General features: G+C 45.3%; 1 protein-coding gene across 1 annotated transcript in view; it reads left to right on the plus strand.

Annotated features, from left to right (window-relative positions):
- Window positions 1-23691, plus strand: part of LOC144797757 (IgGFc-binding protein-like) — a 283418-nt gene that overhangs the window by 138329 nt on the left and 121398 nt on the right. The window contains exons 47-63 of the mRNA XM_078668518.1: window positions 511-652; window positions 747-988; window positions 1073-1221; window positions 1333-1461; window positions 1597-1735; window positions 3785-3926; window positions 5568-5764; window positions 7576-7717; window positions 7814-8055; window positions 10290-10438; window positions 10542-10670; window positions 10766-10904; window positions 14076-14217; window positions 16368-16564; window positions 20091-20232; window positions 22816-22932; window positions 23107-23234. Coding sequence (XP_078524644.1) covers window positions 511-652; window positions 747-988; window positions 1073-1221; window positions 1333-1461; window positions 1597-1735; window positions 3785-3926; window positions 5568-5764; window positions 7576-7717; window positions 7814-8055; window positions 10290-10438; window positions 10542-10670; window positions 10766-10904; window positions 14076-14217; window positions 16368-16564; window positions 20091-20232; window positions 22816-22932; window positions 23107-23234 — 2667 coding nt within the window. The remainder of the gene's footprint in view (window positions 1-510; window positions 653-746; window positions 989-1072; window positions 1222-1332; window positions 1462-1596; window positions 1736-3784; window positions 3927-5567; window positions 5765-7575; window positions 7718-7813; window positions 8056-10289; window positions 10439-10541; window positions 10671-10765; window positions 10905-14075; window positions 14218-16367; window positions 16565-20090; window positions 20233-22815; window positions 22933-23106; window positions 23235-23691) is intronic.

The following is a 23691-nucleotide window of genomic DNA, read 5'->3' on the forward strand; positions in this document are numbered from 1 at the left end:
GTCCTGCAGACTCCCAAAAGCTTTTGATAAACCCCCAAAATGTGATTGAGATCAGACACAGTTATTTTGAGTAACTGCTTTAGTTGACCTTATGAGTCGGACTTTCAAGTGCCTAATGTAAGATCAGCTTACTGAATCTATCAGAATTCATAACATAGATTATGTCCAATGCTTGTCATAAACCTGCCTTAGTAATAAACCACAGACCTCTCTTCCGAGATGCCGGTCCGTTCTGGACCAGTGCTGGTCACTGCCCGAGCACAAATGTCTCTATCAAATCTGAATCTCAGAGTCTGTGTTTCAAACCCCAGGACTTTTGCAAATCCCTAGACTTGTGGCACTTTGACCATGTATTGCCTATTCTGCTTTGGCTGAGTATCTCAACGTATAAGGCAGCGGGAGCATGTGAAGTAAATACAAATGTTCAAATTACCCCAGTCTTCCCCCCATTAATTGTGTACAGTGCTTCTTCTTCCTTGTTGTGCTTTCAATCTGTTTTATGATTCCTAGCCTGGTGAGGTCATCTTCTCTGATGCCTGCAAGGAGGTGTGCCAATGTCTTGCCAACAACAACACAAAGTGCATCGACAGTAGCTGTGCACCGGACGAGTACTGCTCCAACCACACCGGGGTCCAGGGCTGCTTCCCCAAAGGTAAGTGGTGCATGGTCTGAACACGTTCAACTTTCCTCGTCACTCTTTGAAATCTTCGGCTGACTGATACCAATGGACTGCTTTTTGTTGCTAGATTCATCCTCTTGTGTTATCACTGGTGACCCGCATTACACCACTTTCGATAAGAGGAAGTACGATTTCCATGGCAACTGCACCTATGTCTTGACCCAGCCCTGCAACTCCAGCCAGACACCATTTACTGTGTATGCCGCCAACGAGTACCGGTGGAACACGTTCACTGTGTCGTACATCAAGGCCATCTACGTTGACGTGTACGGGGTAGTCGTGGCCCTGCTGAAGAATAACATTGTTCAGGTAACGTGCAGGGCTGCGAAGTTAACATACGTTGTGTTGTTCACTGCATGGAATCCTTGAGACTCAATCTTGGTTTCCTCTTAGGTGAATGGCGTTACAGAGAACATACCCACCAACCCTGCGGCCGGGCTGTCCATCTCCTCCTCTGGGAAGTACATAGTGGTGCAGACTGATTTCGGGCTTGTCGTACGCTATGATGGAAACCACTATGCAGATGTGAAAGTGACAAGCGAGTGAGTGCCAAAAATGTATAAACAGTAACAAGTGTTCCAGCGCAGTCAATGAGTCCCATCGTATCTGCTGCTGTTTGCGAAGCTAGAATGACCTGTCATTTCTGATTGCAGCTACAAGAACGCGTTGTGTGGCTTGTGTGGAGATTATGATGGAGTTCCCTCTAACGACTTCAAGAAACCAGATAAAGATTTGGTGACAGACGTCAACGAGTTTGGAAACAGCTGGAATGTACAGCCCAGGTGAGGGTACTCACTGATTGCTAGTTGCACACTGATTTGTCTGTGGCTTCTGTGAACCGCACATCGCCATGCCCACATCTGTTTCTCTGTGTACCGCTCTCTTGCTCATCTTGTCTCTTGTGTTTTTCCATCCAGTTGCAATGCCACCGACTCCACTGTAGTCCCAAACTGCACAGAGGAGGAGCAGGAGTCCTACGAGGGCCCGGCCTACTGTGGGATCCTGACGGACCCTCATGGGCCTTTTGCACCGTGTCACACCAAGATCAACCCAAATGTGAGTCTCTTTACAACATTTGGCCACTTGGCTACTAAGAAAAATTCTCCAGTTAAGATCAAAGTAACAGTTGTTGCTGGTCGGCCAGAAGGAACGGATGGGTAGATAGATGTATATTTTGGATATTCTGGTTAAAGCCAAGGTAGATGCATGGATGATGGTTGGAGGCGCAGATGTGAACACGAGGTCTGATTAGTGAATGGGCACATTACTGGGAACTCTGATGGAATGGCATTTGAGTGGAATGATTCTTGAACGGGAACATAAAATGGAAGGATGAACAAACAGGAACCTCCTCAAAGGATTTATGAACGGAGACAAAGAACAGTGGTTTGATGGATGAGTGCATGGGAGGCTGAATCGATGGGGACACGCTTGAGAGGATCTACGGATATTAACGTAATCAGAGATGGAATGTTCTATGGATGGACACTTGGGTGGAAGAGTTGATGGATGGATTGCCCACATGGATGTATCTTTAATAAACGAGGACCATGGCCGTAATCACTGGGGCTTTTACCCTCTCCCTCTTGTGCCAGAAATCTGTGGGTGCTGCTCGACTCTGATCTGCCTTTTGGTACTCCATTCACCTCAGTGGCTTCCAAATGTTTTGGTGTTGCAAACCATTTGGTAAATTCTTCCTTATCTGCCCATCTTGGCTACAAAAGGTACTGTCCTGGCACTGACTACCTTGCACCTAGATTACGCTACCCCCTCTTTCTGGAACTGTCTTCATACCTTAGGATAGACTCCAGACTGTCCAGGATGCAGCGGCCCGTGCTATCTTGAATCTCTCCTGTAGGACCTCCGTCAAGTCTCCCTACGATCCATTGGCCACCGATTGGCCAGAGATGCACTCCCAAGTCTCTCTGATTGCCCTATAAAGCCACGTTGGACATTGGCCCCCCCTTACCTGTCGAGAAAGATGTGTGCATGCGTTGGAGGGCGCGCTCTTCACGCAAACTTCTGCAAGTCCCCAAATGCAGATGACGTCCTACGGCAGGGCGCTCTTTCTTTCATCATACGGTTCAGCGGTGGGACTCCCTGCCTTTGACCTGGAGGCTGATACCCAATAATTCTTCTTTCAGAAAGTCTATCAAAATGTGGATGTTTCAACAGCTGTAATGTGGCCTCCTGGTTTAAGTAGCATTAACGCCCCTTCACTAGGGTACCACCATGCTTTATAAATAGCATTCATTCATGATGAAGGCAAACATTGAGATCTGATGGCTGGAAGTGCACCAAATGAAAGCTTTTATGGTTCAATGGATCGCTAAATAGGTTTGCTTTTAATAGATGATTTCATAGGTAAAGCCATGTCATGTTTTTTGACCTGAGTAGGTGGTTTGATGGGTCAATAAATGGAAGGTTTGATGGTTGAATGAGCACATAATTGGAAGGTCTGTGTTTTGGATATGTGGTTTCATGGATGTAGCTAGAGGTTTTGTAGAACAGACGGAGGGAGGAGAGGTTTGATGCAAGTGTACATTGGAGGTGGAGCCAGAGATACCCAGGTGATCTCAGCACTCCAAGAAGGCAGATTTTCCACACATGTTCTTTCACTTAGAGTTGCTGTGTTGACTGTTGTGGAGTAGTGTGGCTCACTGGTTAGAGGCGGCAGGCCTGAGAGCAGAAGTCAGCCCGGGACCAGGGTTCAATTCCCGACGCGGCAGGGTCGTGGACCTTGGTCAGCGGACTCGATAATTCTCGCTTCGGTGCTTACTCTAATCAGGGGTTACACTTGGCAACTCTGGGCATTAGCTTGCCTAATCTCCACAACGGCCCCACCAATTCCGGGGATGCCTGGCTCCACCTTGGGGACACCCAGCAAGGGACCATCCCACAGGGAAAGCCAGGACGGGTTCCCCAGAGTTATACAGCGCCGGGACGCCCCGTTGCTGGGGCAGCTGTGCGCTTTACAAGTATACTACATTTACTACATTTACATTTACTGTAACCATCAGCAAAAAGAGCATCATTAGACATAAAAAAGGCCATTCAAGAAACTTCGAATCCAAATACATATTTCACTCTTTCCACTTGTGTTAGACCTTCTTCAAAGACTGCGTGTACGACATGTGCGAGCTGGGTCCAGGCCAGCGACCGCTGTGCGAGGCGCTGGAGTCCTACGTCAACGAGTGCCAGGAGAGAAACGTCACCTTAAGACCCTGGAGGAACGACACCTTCTGCCGTAAGTGACATTATTACCTGCATACGTGTCGTGCTCCTGCCTGACTGTTTGTATCTAAACAGCATGTCTCATCAAGTGGTCACCGGGGCAGAGAATTTATGACAACACTAGGAAGGACACCTCAGTTCTGGTCCTTTTGTACTACAAATGGCAGAATGTTCTCAGTTCCTGTCACTTGTGCAGGATTTTGCTGAAAGATCAGATTTTCAGGTCAACGTGCAGAATCCCTACGTGTTTAGCATAAATGTGCAAAGTGTAGTTATCTGCAGAAAGTGTGAGCGCTGTAATCTCTTGTGGAGAGTTTCAAAATTTCATGGTGTAATTCCAAGCGTTGAGCAAATTAAAATGAGCAAATGATTAATAAAATCACACAAAATTCTCTCATAGGGGAAATAGTGGGCTTAAACTAAGTGTCATTGTTACCCTTGTAGTCATGCGGGAAATAGATCCAACATTGATTTGCAGGTAATCCTCTTAAATGTGGTCTATCTACCTTCTTATTGTATTGATGTCTATTTGACTTATTATTAGGCACATTTACTATTTCCCACCCAGCTTAGACAACTGTGTATATAGTTGTATTCAGAGTGCTTACTACTTGGTTTGCCATTTCTAAGCACTTTAAATCCCTACTTTGAAGTTACTGCTTCCAGGGATATCTGTAACTCAGTATGGGGCAGACATACTGCCTATTCTGAGATTGCTCAACCATGGAGATCTCAGCGGCTTTGATCAGATCTCCGGGTCGAACAGGAATCCCGATGAGGCCTGTAACCCCATCAGTGTCAAGGAGGCCCTTGGAATGAAGGCTTTAATGGTTCTTAATGCATTACTCTCAAGAGGATGCCAGGCTTAGCTAGCCATGTGTAGATTGAAACCTGTCAAGAGCTGATCAGATGTTGGATATGCACGCATATCTATCACCCGATTAGGATGAAACAATCTCATTCTTGGCTTGAGTTTTAGGAAGTGTGTGTCAACCAAGAACCAGCTCTTCTTGCAGGTTGTGTCTGTAAGTGGAAATAGGAAAGAGGCAAGCACAGCCTGCTTAACACACTGAGCTGGGGCCGCCCTCCGTATAGACAATACGGTATAAGGATCAGAGCATTGCTTGCACTTGCTTCAATACATTTTATGATTCCCTGTAATTTTTATACATTGTTAGTAATGCCACCAGATGTTGACATATCCTGATTGTGGCCTTAAAACTGCCTCTTGTTATTATTTTTATTTATTTTTATTTTTATTCAGTTTAATTCTCTGCATGCCTGCCCATACTGTGTGCTCTCAAATCTGTGCATTATTTATCCAAGAGAACCGTCTGCTTGAGTTGACGATGATGAAAAAACACAGTGGGGTGTAAGCCTGAAGCAAGGACAGTTTTCCCAGAGGGAATGTAGTATTGATGCTTCCTACATCTACATTTGGACAGAAAAATCTCACTGAAGGAGAATGTATACTTATCAAATGCCAATACTTGACCAAGAATCTGATAGAACTGAACATTGATCACATTTGTTTTACATATTTTTGATGTTCTTGGCACTCTGATGTTGGAATTTATGGAATATGATTTGTAAAGCCAGGTTCAAATCTAGTTTCTTTTATATACATCATTGTCTTGTTCCCTGCTCCCTCCAGCTGTTACATGCCCCCCAAACAGCCACCACCACCCCTGCGGCTCTGCCTGCACCGCCACCTGCCGCGATCCTCGCCCCGGACCATGCGACCGACCATGCGTGGAGGGCTGCCAGTGCGACGCTGGCTTTGTGTTGCACGGGGGTCAGTGTATCAAGGAGAGGGACTGCGGCTGCATCTTCAGAGGGGAGCAGTACCAGGTATGTCATGGCCTTCGCTGTAGAGAGTCGGGACGGGGAGCTGTAAGGGCTGATTTAGGGCCTTATTACGAGTTTGGCGGTCTTCCAATGGGACCACCACTGCGTCGGTCCCAGAAACACCGGCAAGCCCTGGTGAGCCCACCCGCCAGATTATGACTGTGCGGTGCTGCAGCAGTCTTATGGTGTTGGCTGTGTTGGGCTCATAGGAGAGCCTAAACGTCATACCGCCACCATGACAGTGCCTGCAGCACGTTCCTGCACGGTGTGGCATATACTATGCTGAGCATGCTCCACTGTGCTGGAACGAGGGTGCAATTCCAGGGCTGCACCACATATGCCACCCCGCATGCACCCCCGGCCCAGATTCAGCTGGGTGCCCTGTTAGGGCATCCTTACCTGCATATTCACCACCATTTTCATGGCGGGGTCCCCACCATGAAAAGGGCAGTGGACATGCAAGTTGTAATATACTTGTTGGTGCTGGTATCGGCACCACCAGCATATTCAGGCCATTTGCAGACCGCTGCGGGAACCTTGAGACAGGCGGAGGCGGCGGTCTCGAGATGGTCCTACACCCACACTCCTAATACGGCAGGCATACTGTCAGTGGTGGCAGTCGGACAGCCACCACGAGTACAGCAGTCCCAGGATCGCCGTACTCATATTACGGCCCTTAGTGTTTTGTGGCCCTTGAAAATCTTCCTATTTTTGGAGGAAAGAGCAGAATTCACAATTGGAATACACCAGCTGATGTTCTCCACCATGCTTTCCTTTTGGTAGATAAAAATCAGTCGATAAATTCTGAATAAGTCGCCTTTCCTTAGTGGGAGTCACAAAGGACATATTCTCGGCATGACAATGTCGGTGCAATAGTTATTCTGTAATTATTATTAAGGCTTACTATTTTCTGTTGTACTGAGGGTTACAAGAGAATTTTTTTTTTCAATTTTCAGGCAAAAATGTTTTGCTTCTTAAAATCTCTATATTCAGGAGTAATTTCAATATTAATTCACTCCCAATGCACTTTTATCAATCCTAAGAGTCAATATGGAGTTAAACGTGTGTGTTTATAAATGCATCTGGCATTTTTAGCCTCCCCCCTAAGACCCATGCCACACCCATAGCTCTTTCCTTTCCTGCTTTCCTGAGTCTTCTGAAAAGGATTGGAAGTGTCAGATGTGTTTGCTAGACTGGCTTAGGATGGTTTGAGTGGTCAACCCAATGGGTCTCCCATAACAACCTCAGTGTGAGGAGAATTGATGGCAGGAGTTACATTACACAAACACATGTGGAAAACAAAGAACAAGCATAAAGCACAGGACAGTTGTCCCAAGCACAGTTTTGCGCAATGTTATCTACATGATATAAAAGAACTGATGATGCATCTTCAGAACTGTTTCCAACATGCACTTCGTTCGGACCATGAGATGTGTGTCTTCTACAGATCTGCTGTTGAGACCTTTGCTTTAGCAAGTGAGATGAATTTTCCATTAGTAGCTCCATGCCATTTCCTTCCGTGGGATATGGCACAATGCAACTATTAGAAGTAGTCTTTGGCGAAGCTTTTCAGCTTAGAAAACAATCCTACCCACCACTCCCACTAAAAGCTTCTCTGAGAAAGGGACCCCAAAGGGACATCTAAGGTTGACGACATTCCAGACCTAGGGATTTGGACATGCACCAGGAATAGGTGGCCTCCCTCAGCTATGTCCAGTAATTGCGTGGAATGGGTGGTCCTATGACTTTTCTATGGAAGACAGTCTCGCCCATTTTTCAATATGGTTTTCACCCTCCATTCTCTGTTTTTCCAGCCTGGTGAGGTGATTTATTCTGGCGACTGCAAAGAGTTGTGCCAGTGCCTTCCTGACTACACCGTCAAGTGCCGGGAGAACAGCTGTGCTCTCGATGAGTACTGCTCCAACCACACTGGGGTGCAGGGTTGTTTCCCAAAAGGTAAGTCTTTCTTTGCCTGTAAGCCCTCATTGCCTCTACTCCATTTGTAGGTGTCTTCTGCTCACTAGTACTAATGACCTACTTCTGGATCTGCAGATTCTTCCACCTGTATCGTCTCCGGTGATCCTCATTACACAACTTTTGACAAGAAGAAGTACGACTTTCACGGCAACTGTACCTATGTTCTGGCCCAGCCCTGCAACACAAGCCAGACCCCGTTTGCAGTCTATGCTGCAAATGAGCACCGCTGGGGTCTCCTTACCGTGACGTACATCAAGGCCGTGTACGTGGAGGTGTACGGGGTGGTGGTGGCCTTGCTAAAGAACGGTATTGTCCAGGTAAAATGCTGCTCTGTGAAATTACTTCTTCGTTATCACACATCCTTTTTTCCCCTCTTTCATACTCCTCTAAAAACCCCTTGGCCCAGGACCTGAACTCCATCAGGATGACCCAGTAGACTTTGTAATATTATAAGCTGATCAAAAAGAAGAAATAATTGCTGGTTCTCCATTAGATTTGTACCTCCCAGCCTTCCATAAAACATTAGCAGCCTATCTTTGGGAGCAGAGACACTAAACCTGAATATCAGTGCACTCCTAGTAAAAATACAGATCAATCAACCCATGCAGTGCCCCTTGGCCATAGAGCCCTAAAGCAAGAAGAAATTAAGGTCTTTATTGTGGTCTAGAATCATCGGTGATCTCTGGGCTGGTTTGAAAAAAGTCTGGGAGCCAAGGGGCAAAGACAGCTTCAATTCTCTGGTTACTGAAAATTCCTCTCTTAACTCTCCCAAGCTGCCCTATTACCTTATTAGTTTGGTGTGACTCTCACTTCTTGCCAGATTGTTTTAAAAAGTGGTACTTCAGCATTCACAGTTGTCTGTAAACTCATCAGCTTCTCGACCCACCTTGCTAAGGCATCAGATCCTGAGAACCAGTCAAGCGCTCCACACAGAATGCCCTGCCCAAGTCATCTCCACCCTCAGTTGGGCACCGGCTCTGGTACCACGAGAGACCCACATTGTTGTAGAGAGTCGTTTAGTCCAGTGTCTGATTTCTGGACTTCCATTTGAGAGAGTCTTGTCTTTACTGTCTCGTCTATTGTTGGCCGAGTATACGCCGTCTGTAGAATATCCGCAGGTGCACAAGGACTATTGCCCATTCTTTTAAAGATATATATACATGCTTAGGGCTCCATCACTATGTCATATCATCAGGATGTGTGGTTGAATCTGCTATAGTTCCATACGTAATATGCAAATCATCCTGACGTCTCATTAGCTTTAGAGAACCTAAACGCGACTTGAAACAAATGCATGTCACACATCTTTGTGGGGATGCTAACAAATTGTTATTAAATTCTTGCTAAATTGCGTGTCTTCCAATTAGCGCAGCAGAAAACTGTTGGATGCCTGAGCTCTGGTCAGAAGAATGTGACTCATACTCTAACTGCACCCCTTCTGTGAGGAACCTATGGTGATCTTGAGCTGAACTCTGCAATGATTTCCCTGGTCTTGGTCCTTCCAAGAGTAGGCTGTAACCCATCTTATGATGCAATGGTATATCTTTGTTATCATGCATCTGCCTAGAGAGTAGCATCCTTTCTAGTCTGCTACCATCTTGGTGTGCTTAATGCCACAACCTCTACTTACACTTACCTCAACTTACATGCACTCTTACCGCGGCAACTTAACTTGCTGATAGCCCAGGCAGTTCACTCGGATCTTGGGAAACCCTTTGTATTCTTCAAATCTGGATTCCACAATGTCTGCGGTGACAGATCCTTCATACATGTCTCCATTCCTGCATACATGAAAATCTCCATCACTTTAAAAACCTAAAAAATGTTGGATTTATAATCAATAGTCTGTAACAGTTTTATTGACTAGTCTTTCCAAGTACTCGCACTGCCTGAATATACATTTATGGAGACATTTCCAGATTAAGAAGATATGGGCACAGCTCTGACAAGGAAACTGGTATTAGGAAGCCTGTGAGCAGGGATTGACTGCTGAGATTTTCTTCTGGCTTGCTTGGTACTCTCCATATGTACACGACTTGCAGCTTCAGGTTACAAGGATTGACTAATTTTGATGGATATCAAAGGAATTGTGAAGGGGCTTACAAACTCCAAAGAAATTATGAAGTTATTCACAGGGGCTTTCTGTTGTTTGATGGACATCAATTTGTCACAACATTAATTATGACGGCCGGGTTGGAATTAGAATCGGCATGCAGGATTCTTCAGATTTAGTGAACAGCAAGCATGCAGCTCTAAAGTAGTCTTGGGGTACTCTCTCTAGGACGAAACACGTGTTGGCTACAGAAACAAGAAAAGATTCTAAACAGGATGAAAACAATAAAAAGAGAGACATAACCTAAGCAAGGAGGACCAACTTTGTACAATGTGTATTACTGGACTGTTAATTCAACCTTTGTACCCATGATTGCTTGTGCTAGAGTTTTGTATAGTCTTTCCAATTGCCTATTTTTTATGAGTCATGCAAGGACCAACATACCAAGCTGTTGCAGTAGTTGTGCTGTACAAGCTAACACATGGTATTCATTTTTAGATCAATGAAACAACTGTAAACATCCCCATCCACCCTGTGCCAGGACTATCCGTCTCATCGTCTGGGAAGTATGTGGTGGTTCAGACAGATTTTGGCCTCGTCGTCCGGTATGACGGTAATCACTACACGGACGTGAAGGTGACCAGCGAGTAAGTACCATGAGCTTGAATACAAAGAAAACCTTGAACATGGACTGTAACAATAAAATGTACATGTGTCGGGCTGGAACCATCAAGTTATTTCTCTCATCAGCTACAAGTCGAAGCTGTGTGGCTTGTGTGGAGACTACGACGGATTCCCTTCGAATGACTTCAAGACCCCGGATGCAGAAGTGGTGGCTGGAGTCAATGACTTTGGAAACAGCTGGAATGTCCAGAAGAAGTGAGTGCAACTCTTTCTTTTCCTTCCAAAGTTCCTTCGGATTGGAAAGCTTAAACTTCAAATATGCGTGTGCTTGTGCTTTTTTTGTCCTTCAGCTGCACACCAACCGGCTCCACTGTGAACCCAGAATGCACCGAGGATGAGCAGGACTCGTATGAGGGACCGGAATACTGCTGGATCCTGGTGGACCCTCAAGGACCCTTTGCTGCCTGTCATGAGAAGATCAGCCCTAATGTAAGTGTCACATCAGTTTGTCCTGCAGACATTCAACGCCCGAAGGAAGGGGGTTTTGAGATATGAGAGTGATCGCTCACACGCTTAGTATTCCAATGGGTGAAGGGGAATATGAAAATATGTTGTATCATTTTCTTTAACTAGAGGAGTCTCATGTGAGGGAGATTTGGTAGGAATCATTGCCTTCAGGTTAACTATAATACAAACAAGAAGATCAATGAATGATGTACGAATGAGTGGTGCCTGGCCACATGTGCAAGCTGTTGATTATATTTAGGTACTACTCTTGGTAACCAGGTCCAGTTTAAAGGTGCAACAAGTGTCTGGGGAACAGGCAGTGGGTTGTCTTGTATGATTACCACTCTGATCTTGAAGATGAATTCTTTAGGCATCTGGTGTGTATTTTTGTGTGCATGGATTTGTCATTTATTCAGCAAAATCTAGCCAGCAATGTAGATGTCCCTGATGAAAACACACCTGAAACTGCCCCAATGACCCCCCTCACCCCAACATTCAAACTAAAACACTCTATCACATGACTGTTGGCATCCTAATGTGTTTGGATAGCCAGACTCCAGCAGCGGCTGACAGTATTGTGATATCATTGCTGTGTGACAGAGAATTTTGATGACATCATCATACGGAATGTTAAGACATGAGTATCCAGAAGTCAGCATAGGTCATGCACCAGATGGCTGCTGGGGATCAATAACAGTAGGAACCCAATGTACTGGATTCAGAGACCTAGCTTGTGTGATGGTCACTGATCAGATTTTGGCAGAATAGACCAATGAGAAAGAAAAATTTCTTTCTAGTGTCCCCTCACTCACCGGGGTTTCCCCACGGTGACATGCTTCATCATTGAGGCCATCCCAGTTCTCTACGAAAAGGGGTGTGCTGCGACTTGCGAATTACGTAGGAGCACTTGGTTGTGACAGACTATGTGTGGTGTAAGTGAGATAGTGGTGGAGTGGGTGTGTGTGATTAAAAATACCGTGCTAGTGGGCCTCAACAGATTTATTAAGCTCCTAGGTTGGTATGTTACAATGGGGTTTGACACTGCAATTTAACCTGTAATGAGGATTAAATCAGTGTTCGGTCGACATGTTTCAAGCTCCCCAAGGCTTTTCATCAGGACCATACAGGGACCAGCCCTGTATTTATCACTCCTATGAGCCCCTATTTGGGGTGTGCGAATTTATTCAATAAAATAATCTATAACGCTGTCAATTCTAAAACATGTGTTTCATACATACGTTTGTACTGTTTCGTTGTTTCTGAAAAAAGAATGACACATGGTTAGTGGCAAACTGGCCCTTTTTTAGGAAGAAAGGGTGTCACACATTTTTCACGCTTCATATCCGAGAATATGGTGTCCGTTTTGCACCTTATTGGTGCGTGCAGGCTCTCAAGTCTAGTGCATAGTAAAATACTGAAGGTGTAAAAAAACGTGGTTGTGGATTCACACAAATAAACAACACAAGACTTAATGTGACTAGGGACTAACGACACATAAAACTCAGATCTCTTTGTGGCAGCAGCTGCATGCAATCTCTTAAATACATTCCTCGCCGAACCGGCTTCAAGATGCGGTCGGAGGGGTAACAACTAGGTATTTCCGTGCGGTTTCTCCTTGAAGGAAGTAAGTACTGCTACTTGTTGCACGACGTGAAGGTCCCGAAATTTTCTAAATTGACCGTGAGTTCTATCTTAGGAACAAGGCAGACGCATATTGACCTTTTCTCGTCCTTTTTCCAAATTGACAGCAATGTTTCCATAAGGCGATCCTGCCCCCTACCAGCGACCATGCAGTGCTATTAGGCACCAATACATGTAAATATGCAGCTGCTGCCACAAAGAGATCTGTGTTTTATGTGTCATTAGTCCTTAAGCACATTCAGTCTTGAGTTGTTTATTTGTGTGAATCCACAACCACGTTTTTTTACACCTTCAGTATTTTACTATGCACTAGACTTGAGAGCCTGCACGCACCAATAAGGTGCAAAACGGACACCATATTCTCGGATATGAAGCGTGCAAATTGTGTGACACCCTTTCTTCCTAAAAAAGGGCCAGTTTGCCACTAACCATGTGTCATTCTTTTTTCAGAAACAACGAAACAGTACAAACGTATGTATGAAACGCATGTTTTAGAATTGACAGCGTTATAGATTATTTTATTGAATACATTCACACACCCCAAATAGGGGCTCATAGGAGTGGTAAATACAGGGCTGGTCCCTGTATGGTCCTGATGAAAAGCCTTGGGGAGCTTGAAACATGTCGACCGAACACTGATTTAATCCTCACTACAGGTTAAATTGCAGTGTCAAACCCCATTTTAACATACCAACCTAGGAGCTTAATAAATCTGTTGAGGCCCACTAGCACGGTATTTTTAATCACACACACCCACTCCACCACTATCTCACTTACACCACACATAGTCTTTCACAACTAAGTGCTCCTACGTAATTCGCAAGTCGCAGCACACCCCTTTTCGTAGAGAACTGGGATGGCCCCAATGATGAAGCATTTCACCGTGGGGAAACCCCGGTGAGTGAGGGGACACTAGAAAGAAATTTTTCTTTCTCATTGGTCTATTCTGACAAAATCTGATCAGTGACCATCACACAAGCTAGGTCTCTGAATCCAGTACATTGGGTTCCTACTGTTATGTTACGTTGTTAGGAGGCCGACCTAGCCTTTGTTTTCCTCCTTCTCCCTCCCTTTCTTCTGCTTTTGCTGGGGATCAATGCCACATCACTTCCTTAAAGTCACTGGATGTAGTTGAGGTCAATCCATCTGCCTTGTCTGGTGAAGAAGAGTGGGTATTGAGCATCAGACCTCCTGCCTGGCAGTGCATAGCACTAACCATGGAAGCATGCACTCCAAGGCAGAATTGTCCTGTGGTTTCACCTCTTGCCTCACTGTCTTACTATTTTTTAAACTGTATGTGGATGAAAACACACAGGCCTAACAGAAACCAGCTTTAGAATGCAGGCCTTGAGGCTGAGCCATCGATGCTCTAATCTAGGACTAAAGGCATTTCCAGCCCTACCTACAATGACTGTCACGCAAGGATTGTGCCCTAAATGTATAGAAACTATAAAATGTTACCCATATTAAGGCAGGACAAAGAATCTCCCTCATCATATTATATCCATGCAGACCTTCTTCAAAGACTGCGTGTACGACATGTGCGAGCTGGATGGCAACAAGCAGGAGCTGTGCAAAGCGCTGGAGTCCTATGTCAACTTGTGCCAGCAGAGAAACGTCACCCTCGGACCCTGGAGGAACGAGACATTCTGCCGTAAGTCGCATGATGAAGGGCCTGCATGTATCTATGTATGTGATTTATACAGCGCCAACTGAGCCACAAAACTAAGGAACGTTGTACACTAAATTGGATTTTACAGGTGGGAGTACAGAAAAAGGGATGGTAGCGTGGATACATTGGCAAGAATTTGAGATCGCAGAGGGGAGTTAAATTAAGGCTGGCGGGTGGCAGATCTGAGGAAGGGAGCAGGATGGGTTGGGCAGAAAGGGGTGGGAACTCTTCAAGGGTAGTTCAGCAGGCAGATGGTTACCCTGTGGTGAGGTGTTTGAAGAGATTGGTTTCAGCTTCTTTTGCGAAGTGAAGGAGGCATGAAGGTTGACTGACCTGGACTGCACTGGTGCTCCAGATGGTTCCTTGTCTCCTCCTTTCTCCTGATGTGCAGTCTATGCTGCTGTTTTGCGTCACAAGGCAACACCTGAGATTCTTGACCTTGGTCACCAAGACCGTAACAAGTCTTCCATCTGGTCAGCATTTGATGGGTCAACCAGCCCTATCCTTGTTAGTACTCCTACCTCTATCCTTTTGGGGGCCTGGCATGGTTTATGATTAGTTCTTTTTGATGTGTCATTAATATCTCTCTCAGCTTTATCCTTGGTGGCTCTTTTAGCTCTCTTCCTGGCTTTCTTTCTGTCGATCTGTCCTTCGCGGGTCACCTACCTAGATAATCAGTGAACTCATCTATATGAGTCTATGATGTATCTCCCTGGTCTGTCTTTGGTGGCTCAAATAGTTTGGTCTCGGATGAATATTTAGTTATGTCCCTAATGGCTTCTACGTTTTCTTTTTGGTCCGTGTCCTGTCACCTTCCTTCCCTTTTCGTCGTGTTTGTTCATTGATTATTATTTTTTTGTCATGCTTTTCATGACTGTCTTGCTCTGTCCTGGCTTGCTGATAGTCTCAATGCTGGGCCCTTGGTTGCTATCCTTGCTCTGTCCGTTACAGCTTATTTAGCTTGCTGTTTGGTGAAGTTCCTTAGCGTTGTCTTTAATGATGATTTTCCCAGCCACAACTCTATGGCTTATTTAACTTGGGTTTCGGTGACCTTTTCTACGTGTCTGGTTACTTGATCTCCTATCTCAATCCTTGGTAGCTCATTTAGCTTGATCCTAATATCTCCTCGTGTCTTTGACTGTTCGTCTAGCTTGATTTTAGAATGGTCTGCTCACCTAGTTGTGTTTTTGATGCGTCTCCTACCTCTCTTCTTGCCTGCTTGTGTAGCGTAGTCTTTGGTGTTGTCTCCATTGCCACATTTGTGTCTTTGATGAATCTCATACAACTGTCTTTGGTAGTTTATCTGGCTTGGTCTTCGGTGAACTCTTGCCATATATTAGATGGGGTCCCTACCTCTACATTCAGTTGTTCATCCTGCTTGATTTTGGCATTCTCTTCTTGCTGTGTCTCTGATTGGCCTTCTAGCTATAACGCTGGTGGTTCATCTAGGTTGGGTAAGCTCTCCAGTCATATCTTTCATTGTTTTCCAGAAGGATTCCTGGCTGCTCGTCTAGCTTTCTTTTTGTTGTTACCATTCAGTTGTGGCTTGACAGGTCTCCTATTGACAGGTTATGTTGCTAGTCCTTGATGACCTCGCCTAGTGGATCTCCTCGCTCTGTCTTACCGAGCTTGGTCTTCAGTTCTTCTCATTGGTACTCATTGGTAGATTTCTGGCTGTGTGTTTAACTTACTTTTTGGTATAATCGACCAGCAAAGCATTTGATGGCTCTCATGGATCTGTCTTTGGAGTCTTGCTAACTTTGGTCCTTGGTTGTCTCTCAGTGGGCCCTTTGTGGGTTTCCTAAAGTAGTCATTGTTTACTTACTTGGTTGTTCATGTATCATTGTCTTGATAAAATCTTCTTGCTCTGTCTTCTATTTGTCTTCTGCCTTTACTTGTTATGAATTATCGTAATTATCTTTTTATTTATTCTAAAGGATTAGTCCTGCATAAGTAACCATTACATTTCCTTTTTTTCATCTATCTTTGTTGCTCCTGATCTTACTACCCTGGCATTGTTTATTTAATGCTAGTCTACTTTCTTTTAACCTATCCCATACTCTTGTCTGCCTACTGAGAGCAATATCTGATTAGGTACTCACAGCTCAGCCTCTCGCCTCTTCCTTCCGCAGCCATCCGTTGCCCGCCCAACAGCCAGTACCACCCCTGTGGCCCAGCCTGTCCATCCAGCTGTTCCAATCCAGAGGTTCTGCCATGCGATCACCCGTGTGTGGAAGGCTGCCACTGCAATGCTGGGTTTGTGCTCAGTGGAGGCCGCTGTGTGCCGCGTGACCAGTGCGGATGCAGCTACAATGGAAACTACTACCAGGTACATATGTGTTTCATGCTATTGCCGTGTTACTATGACTTCACGATCCAGGCTCAGCACCAGGACACCCTCGTAAATTAAATAAAATATATATTTATAAAGCACTTGATTGCTCGTAGGCCTCTTGGTGCTACCCCTGTGGGTGAAAGTGCGCTTTACAAGTACACATAACACACAATCCTGTTTATTTAGTCGTGTGTCATGAATCCAAACACATGCTTTTCAGTCTTAACATCCACCTCGTCCATTTCATTTTCACTTCCAAGCATACATGTTGCAAACATTCAAATTAGGCATGTTTGTTTTTCAGTTTGCAGCTGGAGTTTATTCCAGCCCCACATTGGGGTCTGCCTCATTGTTCACAACAATATTTGAAAAGAGATCACTTCTCCCCCTCACTACTTTTGAAAAGGATTTAGGAAAGGTTAAAGTCCAAAAACCATGAGCCTTGAGGGTAGTGATGTATCAGGAAAGTCTCAGAGGCTTAGGAATAATACTGTCTACACTACTCCCTCATGACAACTACATAGTTCTTGTATGTGACATACCCTGGCCTCTCCAAGAGCAAGGATGCCAGACTCTGATTAGCGGAGATGTTGTCGCGTACCAGGACAACATAAACAACGTATGGGCTCTTCTGAATGCGTGACCCACTGATTATAATGAGAATTGCGATTCTCCTAATAACATGACAAGATAATCTGGATTTCATTACAGACACGGGGGCTAACAGCTTCTAGAATGATGAACTACATGTGTATGTATGTTTTGTCAACTTCACTTTCATGTATGATCTGTATCTTCAAGAATGGGCAACTAATTATTTTGCATTGAGGGCAGATTTTTTTTAATAAACCACCAGCTATGCAAAATGATCCAAGGCATCGGTGTCAATCATTCACATTTCTTCTATAGGGCAGTGTGGATTGGCTAGCATCGGTGTCAATCATTCACATTTCTTCTATGGGGCAGTGTGGATTGGCTAGCATCGGTGTCAATCATTCACATTTCTTCTATAGGGCAGTGTGGATTGGCTAGCATCGGTGTCAATCATTCACATTTCTTCTATGGGGCAGTGTGGATTGGCTAGCACCGGTGTCAATCATTCTGATATCTTCTGTGGAGCCCAACAGATAATATAATCAGTGATGTATCAAAGGCCTAAGTGACTAGTAATAATGTGGGTTTAAGATGCTGTATGCAGTGTCCTTGTTTTCTTATTATCCACCACTGATGATGTCACAACCCGCCTGAAAGGATAATGGTGATGTCAGGACCGGCCTGTAATAACTTGCGGAATACGTCACATGCTTCATGTTGCTTTTCTGAGGCTCAACGGTGCTCAAGCAAACAAACTCCCCTGGCAATGTTGTTACCCATTAAAGAGGGTCTCCAGGGTTACATCTGAAGGCAGAGCAGGTGCACAACCTCTGTCGGCCTGTGGTTTGGGGTCAAGCCCCACGCACCCATGCATTAATCTCTATATGACAAATTCAATTCAATTAAATTCATGGCCTTTATAGAGCGCACAGCTGCCTCCTGAGAGCAGTCCAGGCGCTAGCGGGAAGCTCATAAATAAAGGGGAGAAACTGTCCATCTACATGCCCATTGGACAGGTGTCTTAGAGTGGTGGGCCCTGATGTGCACAACGTTCTGTCTTTGTTACCCAGTTTTAATTCCAAATCATGTTAGCCTTTGCTGCCGTAGTATAATAGTGAACTGATTAAAGACAGTCTCTTCAAAAAAAAAGTCTGTTTACGAAACATGTGTACTCAAAAAATATTTGAAATAATAAGAGCACATTTCATGTATTATTATTAAATCAAGTTAATTCAACTAGGAACTCCTTTACCCTATAAGAAGTACAGCCTCGTCTCCATGGTGAGTTTATATTCCCTCGTCGCATATTATAACCGGTGCATCGTTCGATTCACTACAGCCTGTCCTGCTGGAAAAGGATTTGCCCACAGCAAACAAATCAACAGCACCCGACAACCTGGAAAAAGAGGCAGTAGCAAATTGCTAAGATCTGAAACCAAGTAATTGAGTGTGTGAGACACTGGTTGCCAATTGGCAGCTCATGGGATACGGTGTACGACACCATTTAAATGGACCTTCGAAAGCCGGTCTGAGGCGTATTTGAGATCTCCCTAGAGCGGTTCGCTCTCTCTTAAATAATGAACACCAAAGAGTAAAATTGGCAAATGTGGGCTTTAGGCCTCTTTACTTTCCCCCTTATGGGGTATCCTGTGGTTACAGTGTGTGTAATATGTAAATCCAGCCCTGTGTTGAAACAAATACCTGATCACAGGCTTCTAAAGCATTTTAACTCCCAACTCTATCTCAAGTTATCAAACAAGTTGTGCAGTTATAAGATCCCACAAGACAATCCCCGGGAAGGTTTCAGAACCTACACGTCAGGATCTAAATTCCTAACATTAGGGTTGAGACCCTGAACTATAGAGCTGCCTCGTCACCCCCTCCTAGGTTGGACTCCCCAAACTCTGTAAATCAGCAAAAAATTGGGGACAATATTTGATGAAGGTCTTCCAAGGAATACCAAATCAATGCTGACGTAAAGTCCTGAAACTACCAAATTTCCATAAATCCTGCTCTTCCTTCCAGACAAAGGACACAAGATTTGTGGCTGGTAGCTCTCTAAAAACAGCAGAGCAATTATTCAAATTCTTTGTTTTGATCAAACCAATTCCTCTTTAACGGCATTGAAAAGTTACAGATAATGGTAAACGCTTGAGTAACATCTGTCGATAAACTGCTAGTAAGGAACCCTATAACAGAAATACAGGAATCTTTCCATGACTTTCACTCAAGCCCACCTCCATGGTAAATCTGTAGGCATGTAGCAAGAATGCCTCGTCCATCAATTTCCATACTAACTATCGAAGGAATCGAAGACATGTCCCATGGCAGAGATGTTCACCCTATCCCTCGCTGATATCCCAGAGGGCACAGATTTGTAGTGGCGCGACCAGCTTTTGGGATCCTCTACCATTCACCATAACTCTATTTACCAACTCTTTCCTCTAGAAAACCAGCAGACATCTCTTCCTGATGATACTAAAATTCCCAGTGTATTACTGTCCCCATGACTCATTAACTTGTTAAATCACAGTGGAGGCTCAATACAGCTCCCAATCAAATAAATACATGCATAATGTAGCCAATCATGAGTGGCTATGTAATTAAGATTAATCACAAGTTCTATGTTAAATCATTTTTTTGATTTGCAAATAAGTCTACAAAGTGTTAATCAATTTTTCTTAAGCTGGGCAAAATTGATATCTAATTAAAATGTGGTGAATGACTGGTTATAGATTTTGAGACTCAAAGGAGGAAAGGTGTGTGTGAGAGTCCATGTGTAGTGACTGCAAACATAGGACTTCTTAGAAGGTGAAGTATGTTGAGTGTTGTGAGTGTGGGCATTTAAGTGAGCCCTTCTAAGAGTTTCTTACACTCACCCTCACGGTGGGCACAGCACATTTACCTCTGCCCTCTTTCTTCCCAGCCCGGCGAGGAGTGGTACGAACCAGGCTGCTCCCAGAAGTGCACGTGTCAAGGGGAGAACCAGACATCTTGCCAGGCCTGGCAGTGTACGGACAAGGAGTTCTGCGGTATCTTGAACGGGGTCTTTGCGTGCCACCCAACAGGTACAGTACCCACCTGCATTAGCGTCCATGAAGCTCGGGCTACCAGGTGACTAGCAGTTTGTTACATCTGCCTCTTGTCGCCAGCTGAACCACAGCAGTGGCCTCAAAGGAGCCCATGCTGCCCCAAAAGGCCACCTGTGGATGTCAATCAGGTCACAGTGTCAGAGGTTGTCACATCCAAAGGTGTGTCTTTATTAGATCCCTGTCATCTTATACTTTCTTCCTCCTAACATGGGGATCATTAGATCCTGACTTTTCACTTTAATTGTTTCTTTATTTTATGTTTCCTGTTTAAACTGTTTTTCTCCCTGTTTTCTCTACATTGTTGTCTTCGTTGCCTCCGCTCTCCTCCCATTTCTTTTGTGTCTTTTTTAACATCCATATTTCTTAGATCCTGTGGGAAGCTGGGTTGCTCAGTAGAGCAAATTCTCCGACCACTGTGCAAACTAGCTCCTCGTCAGACAAGCGCTATTTCCCTAAGACCGCCTTGTCCACTCCATAGTAGCTCAGAACCAAGAGAAAAGGCTACACCTGAGAATGTGTGTTAGGGTTAGCAGTACCAGGACAGCACCTGGATCAAGAAAGCACTCAGTCAACTCCCAGACCAATTCAGTAAAACCCCAAACATTTTATGAATAAAATAAGGCCAAGGCGACAAAAGTTGGACCAGTCCCTGCATAATTAAAGTGTTCCAAGAAATAGTTCCATTCCACGCGGCTTCTCCATTCTACATGGACAGTCAGTCGACGTCCCCGCACAGCACTCACTGGTCGTGACTGGAGATTTCTTCTTTAAACCAGTAAGCCAGCTGGACTCCCTGCTCCAGGCTGCCTCTTCCCTTCCGGCCCCAGGGGCTGGATGAAAGTCAGTCATCTTGTGCTGGCAGGCCCCCTCACATCATCCAAACTTCACAGTGTTCCTGTGGGGGCCTAGAGGTGTCCCTGGCTTGTATCTCCATGGCAAAGTCTCTTCTGGTTCTTTTGAGCCTGCCTGGCCAGCAGACGGTACCCGCTCCCCCTCTCCGCTCCCCTCAGTAGCTAGTTCAGTCTTTGGTGTTGATGCAGCTTCCTTGCCTTCCATCAGTGATACCAGCTCGCGGTGTGTGTAGGTTGGCGTTTTCACTCACTACCCTAGTTCAGCAAAGATTATTTTCCAAGTCCCAGGCATGACTAGTTACAACTGGTCAACTGGTCGGCTTCACAAGAAGTCTTCTAGGTGCGGTGTTGTGTCCCTGTAGACCACCAGGAGGTAAACCGACAATCATGCCTTCTCCATCAAAAGCGTAGTCCATGCTTTGGTGGGTCACATACCCACCCCACTTTAGTAGTTTCACTTCCAGCTCCTCTACCACACATGCTTGTGGGTCTCTCTGTCTTCACTTCAGTGTTCAGACTTCCATCCGCGTTCTGTCTCTTGGGGGCCCCAGAAGTCTGGGCTCTGAGGCTAAGAGCCCACCGACCCCCCGCTGCTTCCTTCTGGGCGGGAGGCCTGCGCCCAGCCTTGCAAGTGAAAGGCAGCAGAAGCATGCAAGCATGCATCAAGGCCTGGATACCCTCATGGGGGATAAGCCGCGCTCTACAAATCCACATAACATAACAGGTGTAAAATATCATGCTTCAGTCCATACACCATCCAATATAGCATCTAGCAAAGGCGGGAGGGGACACCCTCCTCAACCCCACTCCTCAGTTTACTACAGTCTCTAACCTGAAGGTGCCGGTTCGCGAAGTGAGTATCTGAGCCACCCTTGCATGGGCCACTTACATTGATTCCCTCCCATGGAAACCCAATGCTGGTCTCACGCAGTCTGGTCTGATGACCTCTGACCTTAGGTTTCCATGAAATAACAGGTCAGAACTAGCCTTGACTCCCAATCCTTTTAAATTTCCCTAATGGCCTAGCACCACCCAAACACACGCCCCTCTTCTCTCCTCCTAGGGTTTCCCAAGAAGGTGGATGCCTCCTTTGTTGTGCTATTTGTTTAATCCTGAAGTTCCACCTTCCTTAATGTTCTTTCCTAAATTGTTTATTAAATGCTTTATTTAGTTTCTAATTTGTCCCAAACTCTTTCCTCTTCACCAATCCTTTATTATTTTTATTTAATTTCTTTCCTTTTTCATCCTCCACTCTCATTTAAAGGGAAACATCCTTTACAACGCAACTTTTACCACGCAGTGCCTTTACGACGCAACTTTTACAACGCAAACCATTACAATGCATTGCGCTGGGGGGCGCTCTAGGATAGGGAATAAGTTTAATTTACTATCCAACACCTTCCCTAGTGTCCACGGGGACTGGAGTTGGAATAGTAAATTAAACTATTCACTATCCAGCACCCCAAAGCGTTATGCGTTGTAAAGGTTTTCGTTGTAAAAACCGCGTTGTAAAGGCATGCGTAGTAAAAGCATGCGTTGTAATGTCATACATCCTCATTTAAACTTTGTTTCTTCCTCAACTGTGCCTCGTTTTCCTTCTTCTTGTATTTATCAAGCCTGTTCTTTTACGTTGTACCTAGTTTTCTCTCACTCTTGTTCCCTTCCCTTCTTTTGATCATTCTCTCGCTTTGTATTTTGCCTTTCACAGCTGAGGCCTCCTGTTACGTTGCCGGTGACCCTCATTACATGAGTTTTGATGGGCGACTGCTGAGTTTCATGGGCACCTGTACCTACACATTGGCTAGAGCCTGCAGGAACTACACAGGTAGGCACAGGCTGAGCAGGGTTCTTAAAGGACCCAGATGTTGAGAGAGAGGCTGGTTTAGAGAGTGCATGCATTGGGAATGGTCCTGACAAAAGAGTCCTCTTCTGTGAGGCTAGGTTTTGACAAGTATCCTGTAGACAATTTACTTACTTGTATTTCGTGCTTCCTTTCCAGGGCCCTGGTTCAGCGTGGAGGGGAAAAACGAGGAGCGCGGGCAGGTGGGCGGGTCCTACCTACGTAAGATCTACATCACCCTGGACAACCGCGTCACAATCACCCTGATGAAGAGCCGCAGGACGCTGGTGAGTGTGGGTGGCGGGCAGGGGAGTGCAGAGGTGCAGCGTACAACCGATACCTGGTGGGAAGCTCCACTTCTGGGCAACGCAGCCTGATGGGGCATGGCCAGGTATGAGTAAACCCTTGAGTACTGTTGTAAGTAACCTCATGACTAGCAGCCTGAGCTGTGATCAATCAATCAATCAGGTGTTTGTTAAGCGCAACTACTTGCCCGTAAGGGTTTCAAGGCGCTGGGGGTTGGGGGGTCGCAGGTTCCAATCCATCAAGGAGGGAGTCTGTCAAAGAGCTAGGTTTTGAGGTTTCTTGCGAAGATGGGGAGTGATGTTGTCTGTCTGAGGTGGAGTGGAAGGTCATTCCAGGCTCTGGCCACGCGGAAGGAGAAGGAGCGGCCTCCCGAACTGGTCTTTCTGGTGCGTAGGAGAGCTGGGCTGATCGTAGGGTCGTTTTGTCTTCCCCTCATTA

The sequence above is a fragment of the Lissotriton helveticus genome, chromosome 12 (genome assembly GCF_964261635.1).
Source record: "Lissotriton helveticus chromosome 12, aLisHel1.1, whole genome shotgun sequence".
In the NCBI taxonomy this organism is placed as follows: domain Eukaryota; kingdom Metazoa; phylum Chordata; class Amphibia; order Caudata; family Salamandridae; genus Lissotriton; species Lissotriton helveticus.